The sequence below is a fragment of the Anopheles ziemanni genome, chromosome 2 (genome assembly GCF_943734765.1).
Source record: "Anopheles ziemanni chromosome 2, idAnoZiCoDA_A2_x.2, whole genome shotgun sequence".
Lineage (NCBI taxonomy): Eukaryota > Metazoa > Arthropoda > Insecta > Diptera > Culicidae > Anopheles > Anopheles ziemanni.
Genome location: NC_080705.1, coordinates 48,354,748 through 48,372,258, shown reverse-complemented (window position 1 = coordinate 48,372,258; position 17,511 = coordinate 48,354,748). Strand labels below are relative to the sequence as shown.

Sequence of the window (17,511 nt, the reverse complement as noted above, 5' to 3'; positions counted from 1 at the left end):
GCGAATAGGTCGGCAATATATTTTTCGGTGCTGGCAGTAGTTTCATTATATGTCATGAATGAAGGTATCTGTTTCTTCGACTTCGTTTTGATAAAAGACCAGAATCGCTTCGGGTTGCGTCGAAGGCTGTGTTGAATACGATTGACATAAGATTTGTGCAATGACCGGTTTAGTGAGCGGTATTCTCGGCTTAAAACAGATGCTCTGCAGCGATTAAGATAAGTTGATCTGTAGTGATAATGTCTGATAGCAGCCTTCTTATGACGTTTAATTATTCTTAGACCATTGGTTGACCAGGGAGGATGGTTTGGCCGCTTTTGACGTGGTACTGTTTCCATAAATATGCCGGTAAGCTTCTCGTTGAATATTTTTACTGCTTCGTCTACGGTGATGTTAGATCGGTACAGGCCGCCCCAGTTCAAGCCCGAGATAATAGTGTTTATGTGATCAAAATTTGCGCGGTAGAAGTCCAGATCTTGAGCTGTGCCATCTGAACTACTGCGTTTGAGCACCGTTCCAAATTTACATTGAATAGCTAGGGGGGGATGATACATGTCGACCGGCATCATAGGTTCAGGTGGCTCAAGTACATGTAGAAGTGGGGAAGTATTGTCGTCCGCTAGGACTAGGTCCAACACCCTGCCATGTGAGTTAGAAATGTTGTTGACCTGATTCAGTGCAAATTGGTCAACAATGTCGTTAAACGATCTGTTGTTCATCAGGTTTTGTTGATTAAAATCCCCTAGAATAATGAGGCGATCATTGGAACTCAATTTGCTGACAACTGCTTCGATTGAAAGACATAAATCGCGTAGTGTTCCGTAGTTGTTGCTTAAATATGGTGGGATATTAACAGTCCCTAGGTAGAGCACCCCCTTGTCGAGATGAATTTTCACCCAGATCATTTCGAGAGATCGGACAGCGGCGGGACACTCTTGAGATTTTAGTTTCGATGAAACTGCAATTAGCACCCCCTGGAACGCAGCTCTTCGGGGCTGCCGCTGCATGTTAACCCGCATACTCGTATGCATATGCCGGGATTATGCAGTGAAAGCCGAAGAATATGCAGCGATCCACGAAGATAAAAACCGAAGTTGCCACGACAAAAACGAAAAATGGAGGCCCCTTTCGGGGCCCTCCCTCTTTTTTTCTTCTCTTCCTTCTACACATTTTCATGTCTCGAGCTGTTACGCGGAATTGAACCGCGTTATTTCCACTCCGGTCTCTGCGCACCTACCGCAAGACCGTTGCTCTTTGTTGAGAACGGTGTGCTAAAGGCCCAATATATATCTACTGTGTAGTCGTTTGTATGGACTGTATGGGAATGCATCGGTATACGCTCAACCCGCTCTAGCCATTTAAACCTCTCGCGGAGCGAATTCATATGGCCACCGCGTTTCGGTTTTTGCTCTTCATTTAGCGATCGCTTGCGCTGCGTACGTATGCATGAATGACCGCTCGCGCTGGGTATACCCGTACGGGTACCCGTACGTCCGTATTCGACCGCGCTGGGTATTCGACTGGTCTACGATTGCTCGCGCTGGGTTTTCGATCGCTCGCGCTGGGTCTTCGAAGACCCGATCGCGCAGGGCATTTAAACTTCGTACATGCAACTTGCGCATGCGCACTTCGATGACTTCACACATGAGGATTCGGCTAGCCAATCACAAAAATCGATTTTTCAGTTCGGATCGGCTGCCGCGGCAACAGATGGGCGCGGTAAGGAGAGATTTCTGGCGGTGGCGGGACGGGAAAATTTCTGCGTTGGTGTAAAAGAGACAAGGATATCACCATCTCGCTCTTGCCCATTGATTTCCAGCCTCAACCCGAAGCTTGTGGCGCTTGGGACACCTCCACCCCGCGAGCGAGTGCTATTCATTACACTCCGGGCGGTACGGTACACTGAGTATCCATAGGTCGGTTGAGATGGGAATATCATCTGGGATGGAATCGCATCGTCGAGTCACGTTTCAGTAAAGAACACAATATCATACTCGCACTCAGACACAGTTAATCTCAGTTCGGCGGTTTTGGTTCTAATTCCTCTCACATTCTGATAGTAGATGGTGGGTTGTGAAATGTGTTTCGTTTGGTGACCAGTTAGATGTGAAGTTCGTGTGGTACGGTGGGTTGTGTTTCTGTTTGGTCCTGAGACGGTTGCGGATGATGTAGGTTCGGCGTAGGACGCCAAAATTTTAACGAGTTTAGGCGACGATCAACGAATTCGCGAAATACGAGTCCGTTCGGCCAGGTTTCAGGATTGAGTGCCTTCTCGCGAAAGCATAAAGGCAAACCGATTTTAAAGGAAACGTAGGTGATAGTCGAGGGTTCTCGAAGCCGGGGAAGAAGGGAGTAAACGACGGTGTCCTCGGTCCCCACGTGCTTTTGTACCATTGTCTAGACTTGCTGTTTTGTTACATCAGGTGCAATGCGTGTTAGAAAGAGCCAACACTTGGGTTCTCTCTCAGGGACAGGTATAGTTTTGATCACAAGCGATGGAGAAGTAATGTCCGCTGTGCCTGTTAGTAACGGTGGCGGTGATCGATCAACGAGCCTACGTTTAGGCGCGTTCAGTGGCGTATTTCTATCGGTGGTGTTAATCGGGTTAAAGTTGAGCCATGGATTCAGGTCGGATGAAGGGTATACGGTAGGCGCGTTGGTGGTGGTGGATACGGTGGTGTTGATGAAGCCGGTCAGTTGTTTATGAATTTCGGACGCCATCTCACTTTTCAGACCGTTAAGAATTTTATCATTTTTAATTTCCGTGAGCCGGGAGTCTATTTCACGGATCAAAGGAAACATGCCCTTGGCTTTAAAATCCCGGCATCCATGGCACAGCCAAATCAGTTGCGATTTGGGACGCTTTAGTTCCTTGATCAAGTTGCTGGCTAGACCAATGCACTTATGGTGGTAAGTTGACTTGCAGAAGCCTGCACACATATATTCGGATGAGTCAACCAGATCTTCGCAGGCGGGACACGTAGGGGCCATGACGATAGATGACACATACACAAATTGGCGTTTGTTTAGACCCGAAAAACTGGCGGTGCCGCGGACAGCAACCACAAAACTTTTTGGATAAGCAGAACAGGGAGGCTCACACGAGCGAAACAAACAGACTCTAATTGTCCAGAGGCGTTGAAAGTTTATGGGAAGATACACTCAAAGGCCGTTAGATGACGAAAAAACGGTAAAAATCTTCACGAAATATAGAGCGTCGCGAAAACTGAACCTTAGTATGTATGATGAACACACACCCCGCGGTACAAAATGAGTGCTTGCACACAATTTCTACCCGTTTCACTGACTGTTTTACCCACCCTACCCTAAAAACTGCTGCTTGCACACAACCGCTAGCTACTCTTCACCCACCGCCTTCCTGCTTCACCCCCTATGGGGTCCATGGTTCAAATATCTCTCACTCTCCTCGAAACCTAACTACATTTGCCACAGTAGGAAGGTTTGATTTACATCTGGTCAAAGTTTTATTCCGGATATTTTTCTACAATGTTACTGCCGATTTTTAGTGCGATTGATTAATATATACAACTGGACGCACTTACAAATAAATAGTATCCAATCAAACATATTTTTTTATGGTTTATTTCTTCGCAAACACGTTTTTTGCTCACCAATTAGATTTATTTTTGACCATCGTATTTTTCCATAGTAGCCGTCAGCATTCCTGCTGTCTAAAGACAAATCAGTGTAGTGATGGGATAGCTCCAGAAAAGAACGACATCTTCGCATCCGATCCAGCAAAGGAGCGAGTCCTTTCGTAGATAAAAAAATATGGTATTATAACACCATAATCTTTATTCATTTATTCATTATTTTATGCTACTGATTAAGTCACGGACAAAACGAATATTAGAATTATATTCGCTGCTCGATCAAATACTGCTTTTTATAGTTGACTCGTGCGTCGAAAAGATAACTTGATTGCTCAGGCAAGTACGCAGTAAAGCCTGAAATTGGCAAGTGGTTAATGCTAGTCTACCTGTTCCGTGTGAGCAAGGAGCTGGTATTCAGGTGGCTATATGATTTCACAGCTTATGTAATTACAAGCTTTCAAACAATTTGTTACCGGTAAATGATTGCTCCGGAGCGAACAGCTTTCGTCAAATTGTCTGCATGCCAGTCATTTGCCACTTACCAACGAGTGGGTCAATCTTTAAGCACAATGAATCTTCATAATGCAATATGAGGAGCCAATAAAACTTAATTTACGGTAGGAATGAAAAATTTCTTATATGGAGCAAATGAATACATACGATCCAGCTCCAACGTTCCAACTCTAGTTCAGTGTTGATAGCTGCCAGCAGCACTTGGCGTGCGTCGTGTGCAGTAAAAATATAAGTGTGAAAAATAGTTGTGTTTTCAATCTAACCAAGCTCGTTAATAGATAAGATTGGTTAATAAAGTGTTTGCTTTCATTTAAACATGTAAAGCAGATGAAAATCGATCGTGCTTCAGTATTGTCAACGCTCTTCCACTTGATGCTGGCAATGGAAAGAAGATAAGTATTCCATCTTTATATTGTGCATAATTGTACATAATAAGTGATATAGTCTTTCTTCTTTTGCAGGTTTTGCCAGAAGTAGACCTAGGAGTAGTGCCAGTGAAGTGTAAAAAGAGAAATTAAATTAATAAAACGGTAGCATAACCTAAAGGTAAATTCCAAAATAGTTGTTGTTTACATTTTCGGATGACATTTCCCTCGTGGGCAATGGGTGACCCGGAGGGTATGGGGAAAAATGTGGGAAGGGAGAAACGAGGAGGGGTAACCCATAAAAGAAGGAGAGTGAGTTCTTTCCTCTCATTTTTCGAATTACTGAACGCCATATATCAAAAAGACTCCTATTGCTTGGCGTTCAGTAATTCAAGCATATGGCGTTCAGTAATTCTAATGTATGGCGTTCAGTGATTGCATACAAGTTTTTGTACACCGGGGCACTTTTATTTTTGCGTGATTTGCGGGACATCGCGCTAGGTTTTTTTTGTATGGAGTTCAGCGCCTGTCAGGCGACGTCGCGCTGTAGTGAGGACCCCGAGTTAGAGAATGAATGAAACCCGGCTTGAAAACAAGCAGGAAGAAAATGAGAGGGCACTAAAGTTGTGTAAATCTGATTAAGATTAATGAATCAGAAAATCCTCATGACACACCAAGGTTGGAAAAGTCATCAGCCAAAACTGGGTTGAGTGCCCCTTTTCTTTTTTTTGTCGCATAATCCACGCCTCTCCGAAGAATCGAGGAGAATCGTGAATCGTTGAGGTTCATGAATCGTGGAGATTTTTTCATTCAAGATTCGGTTCGTGAATCGAATCACTCATTGCAGCAGATTCATATGAATGAATCTCATTGAGAGATTCATTAAGCACAACACTTGTCGTGACTGCTTTGAATTAATCCATGATAAGTAATTTAAATTATGAGAAATGATAAAGAATAAAATTTGTATCGTTTATTTAATTCAATGCAATTGATGCTATTGAAATAAATTAATGGTTTTGTTTATTTCTATAGGCGTTATTATTAAATATATAGCTCCTCAAGATTTCTTCAATAAACGGCTTTCGTATTAGCAACGCGACTGCATCCGTCTCATTCAACCAATAGACACGCAAATACATTTAGCGAAAGAGACAAAGCGATTCCCATGTAATTCAATAAACGAAAAACATTCCACTAAAAAAGCCTGTAACATTTTTCATACCACAGTTATTTTAAAACCAACCACAAATTAAGCTAGACAGGAGATGAAACTATGTAACTACCAAAGGGTTTTTAGGTTAGAGTTGTCATTTCAAAGATACACTACTTCAAAAATCATGGTAGGTGGCTATCAAAAATGATAGCCATGGCACCCCAGGAAACATTATTGGCTATCAAAAATGATAGCCATGGCAGTCAACGTTTCGCGAACTTGTACGCGCGATCAATTTGACAACCTGCTTTTTATGTTTGCCGTGTTTCCCGATGCATGCGGGATACAAGCACGAACATCGCTGACACATCGAAATAATGCTAGTTTACACTACAGGGCTGTAGAGTTCACTGGTATGACAAGTAATAAATTCATATTTGAATCTATAACATTTGTTTTTTTAATTAGGCTGAGTGAGGGTATTTTGGCCCACGTATGTAATTTTGGCCCACTTAGAAAGTAGATCAATTATTTCAATGATTTCAAATAAAAATGCCCTCTAACATTTTTTTTAGTGTTGAGGTCAATTTATTCTTGTTTAATACCAAATTTGGAGGCGATTGCATCAATATTTTTCGAGAAAATCGCTTAAAACTACGAAGCTGTCTCTTTTTCAAAAAAACATGCCGTAGGCAGATAGTTCGCCCACCTTGAGATATAAGCAACCACTGCGTAAAAAATTCTGAAGTAATGTTTTTCTAAAGCTTTGAGCGTTTTTAGGAATTATCAAAACATTATTTGAATTTTAGAGCACGAGAAATAATTTTAATTTCGATGCAAAAGTGGGCCAAAATAGATGCAAGGAAATCTGGTTTCGATTGAAACGAAATTTGTATGCATTCTGACACTGACACCTGGTTGTCAGAAATTGTCTAAACGAAAATCCGATGAACTTGGAAAAAAGTGGAAATTAAAATATCGAATTAAACATTTTATCTTACTTATTTAACAAAAGTAAAAGTAAATAGCAGATTGTAAATCATTATAAAGATTATTAAAACCATAAAACACATAAAAAAGTCATTTTTCAGGTGGGCCAAAACTGGTATACAGGTGGGCCAAAATAGAAGCAAAGCGGGCCAAAATAGCGACAAAAAGTATGTTCGGATATTGATAATATTTCAGTGAAAACATCAAATAAACTCAAAAATATGAATTTTAATGCATGCTTAGATAGCTACTCTACATTTTCATACCCAGTTTATTGTAATATGTTCGGTACAATTAATGCAAAGATTTATTTTGTGGAGACCCTTCCCTAAGTGGGCCAAAATTGGTACTTTTACCCTATTGAGCCGAAAGAAAACCGCAACCGAAAGAAAAATTATTTAAACCGAGTAAAAAAATAAATTGAATCTTGAAGAGTACAGTTTTGTGTTGGAAATTATTTCTTAAAATGTCGTTAATTGCATCTCTGATATTTGCACAATAAATGCACACCTTTCTATCATTCTTTGCAGAAAAAAATAGTATAACAAATAGTGTGTTTTTACCATATCACTTTTGCGCAACCTTCGAAAACTTTTCCTATCATGTTTGGTCATAGATTTAAGTCTGTGGTTAAACAATAAGCAGCTTTCGGTACTCCCGAGCAACCGAGTTCATTATAGCGCCTGACATTTAATGTTTGTGAAGTGCTACGAACACATTTATTGATAAAATATCATGGATACTCCAAGTAGCTCCAACATTATTTAAAAAAAACGTAAGTTTCATATGTTATCGATCAGTGGAAGTTGTTAATATTAACACTTTGTTGACGGGGCCCGTACATGTCCGGGCTAGTTTAGCTTAACGAGGTAACGGCAAGTTAGGAGAAAGTTGTATCAATTTTATTACTATAGCCGATTCAAGACGCCGAAAAGGTTTTGCAGTTGATCGAGCTGAAATAATATTTCAAGCATGGGAGAAGATAGAAAACTTTTTACATACGAGCTGACAACGATGACCAGGAACATTGGTATGGCTACTAACATATGCTGTTCCTTGTATAAGTAATCTTCTTCTTTTTATTTTGTTCTTCTTTGAGGGGATGTTGTTGGTTAGGATAGTAGAATTATTGCTTACCCCTTATGGAAGAAAGGTTTCCCAAATACTGGATATCTTTCATAAGGGTGACCGAAGTAGGATTTTGTTTTGAGATAAACAGTCAGGAATTAAGTATCATAACCAACATACCGCCTGTATAATAGTATCATAATCAACATAACCGCATAATCAACAATTTTAACTTAAGGCCTAGTTACCTCAGCGGTTACATGACTTGGAACAAAAATTTAAACTCTATTATTGTTACAAATGGTTTGTAAAAACCTTGTAACGGAGCAGCTCAATGTAACGGGCTGAGTACCAACTGATTACTTTTGCCCGTGGAACTCACGGGCAAAAGGATATAAAGGGGGGCCACAGATGTGGCACACTCAGTGTGAAAAAATAGACCAATAAAGGACTAATTTTTTAGTTTTTCCCACAAAAGAAACTCTCAAAAATTCCTTTATTTCACACCAACGTTGCGTTTGCAACAATTATGTTGATGTTTGAAAATATTTCATTAGTATATTGATTGAAAATGTTTCATTTGTATATTGATGGAAAATATTTCAGTAGTATCTTATTGTCTATGAGGATGCGGAAGGAAAAATGGTAATGGATCATTGTCCTTAAAATGTTGCGCTAAGTGCGATCGCATATTTTGCAAAGCTCTTGTGCCTCAAGGCCTTAGAGGAATAGCCGGCAGTGACAACATCGAAGAAGGTAGTTCTTCATCGCTATTTTCGTTAGAAGCAGCAGAACTAGATTCTGTACCTCTAGTCGGAGGAAGATGTATAGTTGATGTAACAGGTTGGCTGATAAGTCCCCGGTCTGACACATAGATGGCGCCGCTAGTATTAAATGCATATTATTTTTATATAGTACCAACCTTCAAATGATTCGTGTCAAAATTTGACGTCTGTATGTCAATTAGTTTGTGAGACAGAGCGTCTTTTGTCAAGCAACTTTTGTTATTGTGAACGCCACTTGTTGTTCCACCAAGACAACGCACCGTGCCACAAGTCATTGAGAACGGTGGCAAAAATTCATGAATTGGGCTTCGAATTGCTTCCCCACCCACCGTAAGTCAAGACAACGCCAGCGCATACATTATGGACAACGCCATCGCATACATTGTGGACATCGCCAGAGCATACATTGTGAGTCAACATTCGATCATCGCGACGCGGCCCCCGGACCACAACATTATGCTGAGTTGCAGCTTACCATAGCAACGCGGACCGCCCGCATTATGCTGAGTTGCAGATTCCCGCAGCGACGCGGACCACCTAGAATCAGAAGACCGTGAACCAACGATCCAGATCGCGAACCGACCATCAGTTGGTATCCAGCATCCGAAACCGATAGTTGGGTATTAACCCGCACATATGTTGTAGGAAATAAAGTTTAAGTTTTTTTAAAACTCAAACACCCGCAGCAGTGCGTTAACTGGCGCCCGAATAGGGACCGCGCTATGTGAAATTAAGTACAAGTGGAAGTGAAAGTAACCACGCTAGAGTGATAGTTACCACCGAATCCCAAACTTAAAAAGACTTTCCTGATCGCCGAGTCCAGCCGTGTAAAAAGGATCCCGAGTCACCTGTGCAGCTAGCAGCTCACACAGGACAAAAAGGAACCATCCATTACACCGAGAAGGAAGTCATTCACAGCCAGTTTTCCAGAAACTAAACTACGCCCGCTAGAGGAGCAGTAAAACACAACGCCCGTCAGAGGAGCATCATAAATCATAAAACCATCGCCCGATACATGATGCGTATGGTACTGTAAGTAACAAAAAAAAACAGTTAGTAAAAATTGTGAAACAAAAATCAAGTGATTACAAAAACGCGATTAACAAATATTAAGTAAAATTACCTAGTGAAGTGAAAAACGTGTTAAAACAAAAAAAAATCCTGGAGGATCTTATTAATTCATTACAATCTTTTTCCTTCAAAATGTCGAGACCAGACCTTGACCAAATTATTAACCGCATTGCCGCACTCGAAGCGTGCAATGTCGCCCCCACTCAAATCGATTATTCCGATCCACCGCTTTATTTTACAAAGCCAGATGGAACAAGTGTAAATCCCGAAAGTTTTGAAAAAATCCCTGATTTGGTAAAGGATCTACCAAATTTCACTGGGGATCCCAGCGAACTGAATAGCTGGTTGAACGACGTAGACAGCTTGGTAAAACTGTACCAAACTAAAAGTACAGACACACTTGAACGCCAAAACAAATACCATATGATCTGCAAATTCATTCGCAGAAAAACACGCGGTGAAGCGAACGATTCACTCGTTGTTTCAAACGTAGGCATAAATTGGAACCTGATCAAACAAACATTGGTCACGTATTACGGTAAAAAGAGAGATTTGGAAACATTAGACTTCCAACTTATGAGCGTGCAGCAGAAGAACCACTCACTGGAAGTATACTACGTTGAAGTAAATAGATTGCTCTCGCTTATAGCAAATCAAATAAACACTGACGAAAGGTTCACACACCCCGAAGCCTCAAGAGCTCTAATCGAAATGTACAACAAAAAAGGAATCGATGCTTTCATGAGAAGACTAGATGGAGACGTTTATAAATTCATTAGAAATTATGAACCGACATCCCTAGCAGGAGCGTACAGCTACTGCATTTCATTTCAAAATATTGAGTGAAGAAAAATGCTAACCAAACCAAGGCCATATATCCCACCAACGGCACCAAGGAATATGATTCCCTTACCGCCACCAACGCCCATAAGATATACAAATCCACCTCCGCCACCAAGGCCATACCATCCCAAACCGTTCACGGGAAACAGAAATTTCAATAATTTCGCCCAAAAGAACAACCAACACTATCAACAAAAACCATTTAACAATTTTCAACGTCAACCGCCACCAGAGCCTATGGAAGTTGACCATTCCATCAGAACACAACAAGTGAACTATGGAAACCGCCCTAACTCAAACAACGTTCGACCCCCAAAACGTCCCAGGGTCAATAATATCCAAACACAGTCAGGACACTCAAATACGGTGAACCACATTACAATCGTTCGAGAGATACCTCCGACCCATTGAAAAACAAGAAGGATGCAACTTCAGTGACACTGTCGAAGTCGCAGAACTTAATTTTTTAGACTAAACTCGGCGTTGCCTTATTTTCTTTTTTACGGTAACCCCTCGGAGCCATTAAAAATGCTCATTGATACCGGTTCTAATAAGAACTATATCCACCCGAAACATGCTAAAATTTCCCATAAAATCGATAAACCATTTTATGTATCTTCTGTAGCAGGAGACAGAAAAATCGAAGCTTATTCACAAGCCCGTTTATTCCAACCATTTTCAGATAAAATGTTAAAATTTTACCATCTTGAAAACTTGAAATCATTCGATGCCATAATAGGGCACGATTCACTGAAAGAAATCAAAGCAGTTATTGATACAGCAAATGATGAATTAATCATTGACGGCACAAATGTAATACCCCTACAACAATATGAACTACAGGAAGTAAATAAAATAAACATCTGCGATAGTCATCTCCACCAAAACGAAAAAATACAGCTACATCACGTATTACAGGAATATCAGGATCTTTTCCAACCACCTGATTCTAAATTACCTTTTACCTCACAAGTAAAAGCTACCATAAGGACAAAAAATGAATCCCCAATCTACAGTAAAACTTATCCTTATCCCCAAGCACTTAAAGGTGAAGTTAACAGGCAAATTGAAAAACTCCTAAATGATGAAATCAACAGACCTTCAAAATCCCCATACAATGCACCAGTGTGGATTGTTCCAAAAAAACTGGACGCTGCCAATGAAAAAAAAATATAGACTTGTCGTAGACTACAGAAAATTAAATACTCAAACAATAAGTGACAAATATCCTATTCCGGATCCATCTACTGTTTTAGCCAATCTAGGCTCAAATAAATTTTTCACTACCCTTGATTTAGCATCAGGATTTCATCAAGTACCCATGTCGGAGAACGACATCGAAAAAACTGCATTTTCGATAAACAACGGAAAATATGAATTCGAACGCATGCCCTTTGGATTAAAAAACGCACCCTCCATATTCCAACGCGTCATGGACGACACTTTGAGAGAACATATAGGAAAAATATGTCACGTTTACATCGATGACATTATCATTTTTAGTGAAACAGTTGAAGAACATCTGCAAAACTTGAAAATTATCATAGCCACATTGCGAGCCGCAAATTTCAAAATACAGCCAGACAAATCCGAATTCTTAAAAACAGAAGTAGAATTCCTAGGATGCATTGTCTCAAGTGAAGGACTTAAGCCAAACATAAAAGAAGTTGAAGCCATAAAAAAAATCCCAGAACCACAGAACCTCAAAGAACTGAGAAGATTCTTAGGACTGTCGGGTTATTACCACAGGTTTATCAAAAACTATGCACACTTGGCAAAACCCATCACAAAACTCCTAAGAGGGGAGGATGGCCATCGCCAAATTTCAAAAAACGAATCAAAAAATGTTCCTATTAAATTTGATCAAAATGCAAAGAACGCATTCCAAACTTTGAAAGACATACAGAGCTATTCCGAGATCCGAACGTTCGAGATTTACGTTCGAGATTCGATATTCGGCATTACCAAACTCAAATTCGAGATTTATCAAGGTCTATGCAAAAGTATATAAAGGGTTACCGCCAAATGGTTTGAATAAACCGTTGGTGATGTTCGATAATTCGATTTGCTTGTTATTATTACTTTTGGAGCGGTGATTGATACATGCGTACCATTAAAAGGAAGATAATATCATTTTACATAGATTTTACTACGAAACCCCAGTAATTACAAACGATTTTTCCACATTCATTGTCCAAATCTGTTTTCTTCATTTGATTTTGACAACTGCCGAACAGCTATGTCGACTTTGTCGACTCGATTCGAATGTTAGAATACCGAAAAAATCTCTATTCGAGACGAGCGCTCGCATTCGCGACCGTTTCGAAACGGATCTCGGAATAGCCCTGATAATCAGAGCTATTCCGAGATCCGAACGTTCGAGATTTATGTTCGAGATTCGATATTCGGCATTACCAAATTCGAATTCGAGATTTATCAAGGTGTATGCAACAGTGTTTTAAGGGTTACCGCTTAATGGTTTCAATAAACCTTTGGTGATGTACGATAATTCGATTTGATGGTTATTGTTAAAATCGAATTTTTGGTTTTTTGATAAAAAAAAAAACTAGGTTAAAAGGTCCGGTTACACAGGTGCATGTTGAGGAAATAATATGCATTAAAATTTGCTGAATCTATTACGGTATTTTTAGTAAATAAAAAGGCTGTTTTACTAAAAACCACCGCCCGGTCAGAACTCAAGCTGTATTAAACTGTGTGGCAAATCCTAATCCAAGTTATTCTGATATGATATCTGCTCAATTGGACGGTGGATAAAAAATAACTATTTGTAATTGAGAGTTGTGCCTGAGGAGCATTAATGCTTAGTCCGGTCAGACGGGACGATGTTTTGTAGAGAATCTTCATTTAAATCAAGCGGGCTATGGTTGCTATGGTGACCATTCCTTTCCCCTCAATTCTACTTCCAATAGTCTGATTGAAAGCGGTTAGAAGTGAAGTTGTGTTTAATTTTGCTGGAGCAACGCTGTGTAAGTATTCTGAAAAATGATTCATTAATATATTTTAACAGACGATTATTTTGCTTTTAGTGATAATATTGAAATGAACAATTCGGGTGGACGTAACGAGTACTCTACTCAAGTGCAATTGCACAAATTAGTAGATGCAATGGAGGCAGAACCGGAGGTCGCAAGAGCCACAGCAAAAGGGAATTGGGTAGGTGTGTTTTGGAAGGAATTGACGGAAAACTTAAATGCATTGGGACCTCCAGTGAAACCGGTCGTTGCTTGGAAGAAGGTAAAACACATTCATTTGAATATATTGGGTAGTATTTGCATAACCTCTATCATCTGTTGTTTTTTACATAGGTTTGGGCAGATTACAAGCACAACACCAAACACAAGTTGAGATGCAACAAAAGTGCTATAAATGGTACAGGAGGTGGTTCATACAAAGTAAAGCGTCTCAGCGACCTAGAAGAACGTGTAGCTGCTTTAACAAATCTTCATAATACTATTACTGGCATTGATGCTAAAACTTTTGGGTTGCCAATCGCTACTACCGGCCAGCAAAAGCAAATTGCTTCCTCCGCAAGTTGTAGCAGTAGCAACGCAAGCGCTTCTGCAAATACAGCAAGCCAGGAACCGCAAATTGCGTCCCCCGGTAACACTAGTAAGGAAGGTTCTTCGGCAAATATAAAAAGACAGGAACCGCAAGTTGCTTCCTCCGAAAATTGTAATAGTAGCGAGTTAAACACTCCTACAATTTTAGCAAATAGTAATAGGCAAAAACTTGCATTCCAAAGGAAACGAAGTTTGAACGATGTTTTAAAACAGAATCAAGATATGATAAATATTATGAAGGAAAAGATCGAAGTAGAGAAAAAATCAATTGCCTCGAATGAAGAAACTGCAGTGGAGCTGCGACGTTTGAGAGAAGAAAAAAAATTATCAAACGATCTCTTTAAAGAATTACTCGTAGAATTAAAGAAAAAAAAAACTAAGTAATATTAAGTTCATTATCATAAATGTATGGTTAATAATAAGTTAGATATAATAGCTAGTTTTAATTACATTGATAGTATAAGATAATTGGATTACTGGATAATAAATGGCGATTGGTTTTGTTCCTTCATTTAATGTATAGAGAAAATATTTATATACGACCTGACTATTTTTTAAAAATTGTTAAATTTTGTTGTTTTCAATCGCTTTTGTTTGAAGCCAACGTAATTTGACGTTTCTAACGCATACCCCAGCGGGCATTGTTGCGCATCATTAGCTTGCAACGCTACACATTTTGGCTAATCTTTAGCTAATCCTCGAAAAAGATTAGCCAAAGATTAGCCAAATATGAATGAACGAATCGTGACGTCACGCGTGACCAGTCGAATGGTTCACGCGATCGCCTCGCGTGAACTCTCTTCTGTTCGTGTGTACATTCGACCTGCACCTCGAGGTTCCCAATACCCGAGGCTAACAAAACACCCCAGAAAGAAAAGAAAGCAAATCATGTGTTTTTAAGAAAGATGTTTTTTATTATTTCACCACTAATGATGTCGTCGCCTCTCCACATGCGTTCTTTTCACATTTGGCATGAAAACATAACGTTTTCACGTGTGATTTCGTCAACTTATTTCACTGAAAACTTATCACTGTGTTCGCACCAAAACCCAAAACAACTATGATCAAGTTGTCAAGTTTCACTCGCAAAGCTCGCTCGCATCGCAGCGCTAGGAGAGGGAATGCAAAACACGCCATACACCCGCATGTTCATGTACCGTATGCGTGATAATGTTGGCACCATTCAGCAATAACAAAATTTTAAATATCCTCGAAAATTTTAGGATTTATTGTTTCATTTATTCTAAAGGGACATGTTTGTCGATGTTTTGAAGCATGTAAGTCTTTGATCTTCATAAAGCGCCATATTGAGTAACACGGAATCGGGAACCATATTATTACGATGGTGCAAACAATATCACGCATACGGTACACAAGTGCTCCGGAGTAGTGTGGCGTTTTAAAAAAATGAATTGTGTCGCACTTCGCGAGCAAGTGTGGGATCTTACGGGGGTGCGGGGAGAAAAATCATGAATTTTGAGGGGATGTATTGCAACAATGCCCGCTGGGACGTTGTGTAATGCGCTACACAAATTGACAATCTGAGCTGCTTTTTGTGGTGCGTAGTGCAATTGTCTTGCATCTGAAAGACATCGAAACCGGGATTTTAGTAATCCAAACGTCCTCTCAACAATTTCCCTTCCTTGTACATGTTTAGAGTTGTATCTTGCTTCAGGAGTATCATGAGCTGCGTTTCTTTTCGGCGTAACAAGCCATGGTTTTGAAGGATATGCCGAATCTCCTGAAAGAATTTATATCGTAATTTAATTAGACATTTTAGTTGATATACAACTTTATCGCTTAAACCCACCAAGTACTCTGAATGCGGTTTCTCCATTCCGATGTTTTGCTTCAAAATAACTATCTACGTTGCTAACAGTCCAAACATGAGCATCATGATTGGCTCCCCCATATCGGGCATTCACGTATCGGATGTTCATTTGATGATCACAAAGCTTTAAAAGAAATGGGATTAAACTTCTAAATAAGAGCTCTACTATTGTAAAAACGTATATATAAGCCTACCATCATTACGTTCAAGCTGGAAAATCCCTTTCGGTTGTAAAATTGATCCTTATTTATTTTTGGAGCGATAATTGGTACGTGTGTACCATCTACGCACATCACAATGCCGGGTATTTCGCTTTTTCTAAAAAAGTAACGCCTTGCTTCTTGTTTCTCGTTACTGCTCATCTCAAGCGAAATCCACTTGGGGCATAGTGTGGCTTCCATAGCATCCAAAATTGCTTGAAAACTAGCAGAGAAGGTTGGTTGGGCAATAGCTACCACGTAGTCTTGTCCAACTCCATGCTGATAACTGCCTTCTGCTAAGAATCGCAAAGCAGCGGCAAGTTTTTCTTTGACAGTCAACCCGCGTCCTTTGACTGGAGCAAATCTTGGCTCAATATCACGAAGAATACTAACAAAAATATCCTTCGACTCACGAAAACTCTTAATAAAGCTAAAAAGAAAGCAATAGGTTAATTTAATCTCGTTTATTCCTTGTTTTACAAAACTCACGCTCGGTCAGGCAATTCCAACGCATCTGTCGCAGTTCGGATCATTCGCCGATGCGAAGCAAGATTTATTATCGTTCCTTGCTCCTCATCGCTATCATCACTACTGCTATTAACAAAGGACGCTAGTATCATTTTAAAATAAACCCGTAAAACTCGTAAAACTCGTAAACACGAAACTCTACTAACAACAACTAACTTTTCACATTCAACGTCCAAAGCTGTGTTGACTATTTGGTTTTGACAACTGCCGAACAGCTATGTCGACTTTGTCGACTCGATTCGAATGTTAGAATACCGAAAAAATCTCGATTCGAGACGAGCGCATTCGACACCGTTTCGAAACGGATCTCGGAATAGCTCTGATAGAGTTGAGGGGGGGAGAAGTAGGGGTGGATGGGGTAATACGCACCCCTTAAGGAAAACTATAAAATTCTCTAACAACTTGGCTCTTGATTGTTGATTTTATCACTGGATAGGATTCATAAAGGTTCAAACTAGTTACCAATTCAGGAATGTTTGCTTTTTTTTGCTAAGAAAAGCGTATTTTTTTCAGTTTTGAAAAAGTTCAATTTTTGATCGATCTGTATCTGGTTGAGGCAAAACGCACCTTTGCTAGGGGTAATACGCACCACAACAAAGGGGCAATATGCACCACAACAAAGGGGCAATACGCACCATAACAAAGAGGCAATACGCACCACAACATAGAGGCAACATCTACTGTCAAATAAAGATAGTTTGTTTACAAACCGGTGCATTTTACCCCGACATACTGGGTGCATATTGCCCCCATTCATAGTTCCCCACATTTTCAACAAAAATATGAGTAAATTTGCATACTTTCCGAAATTTTCATGAATAGTCTCAAGCACTGATTCTCAATTCACTAAATTTCGTATTCCTCGTGGGTAAATATCGGTTTTTGCACTTAATATTCCTTAGCGGAATGGTAAGTCACATTATAACAAAAACTGTCTGAGCTGAGAATCATTTTGTTTTGCGTTTA

At 39.9% G+C, this 17,511-nt stretch overlaps 1 protein-coding gene across 1 annotated transcript in view; it reads right to left on the bottom strand.

Moving 5' to 3' along the window:
* Positions 1–16,637, bottom strand: part of LOC131293708 (putative nuclease HARBI1) — an 18,431-nt gene extending 1,794 nt beyond the window's left edge. Inside the window, exons 1-4 of the mRNA XM_058321782.1 lie at positions 16,507–16,637; positions 16,012–16,447; positions 15,797–15,941; positions 15,488–15,727 (exon numbers count right to left, since the gene is read on the bottom strand). Coding sequence (XP_058177765.1) covers positions 15,488–15,727; positions 15,797–15,941; positions 16,012–16,447; positions 16,507–16,637 — 952 coding nt within the window. The remainder of the gene's footprint in view (positions 1–15,487; positions 15,728–15,796; positions 15,942–16,011; positions 16,448–16,506) is intronic.
* Positions 16,638–17,511: the final 874 nt, after the last annotated feature.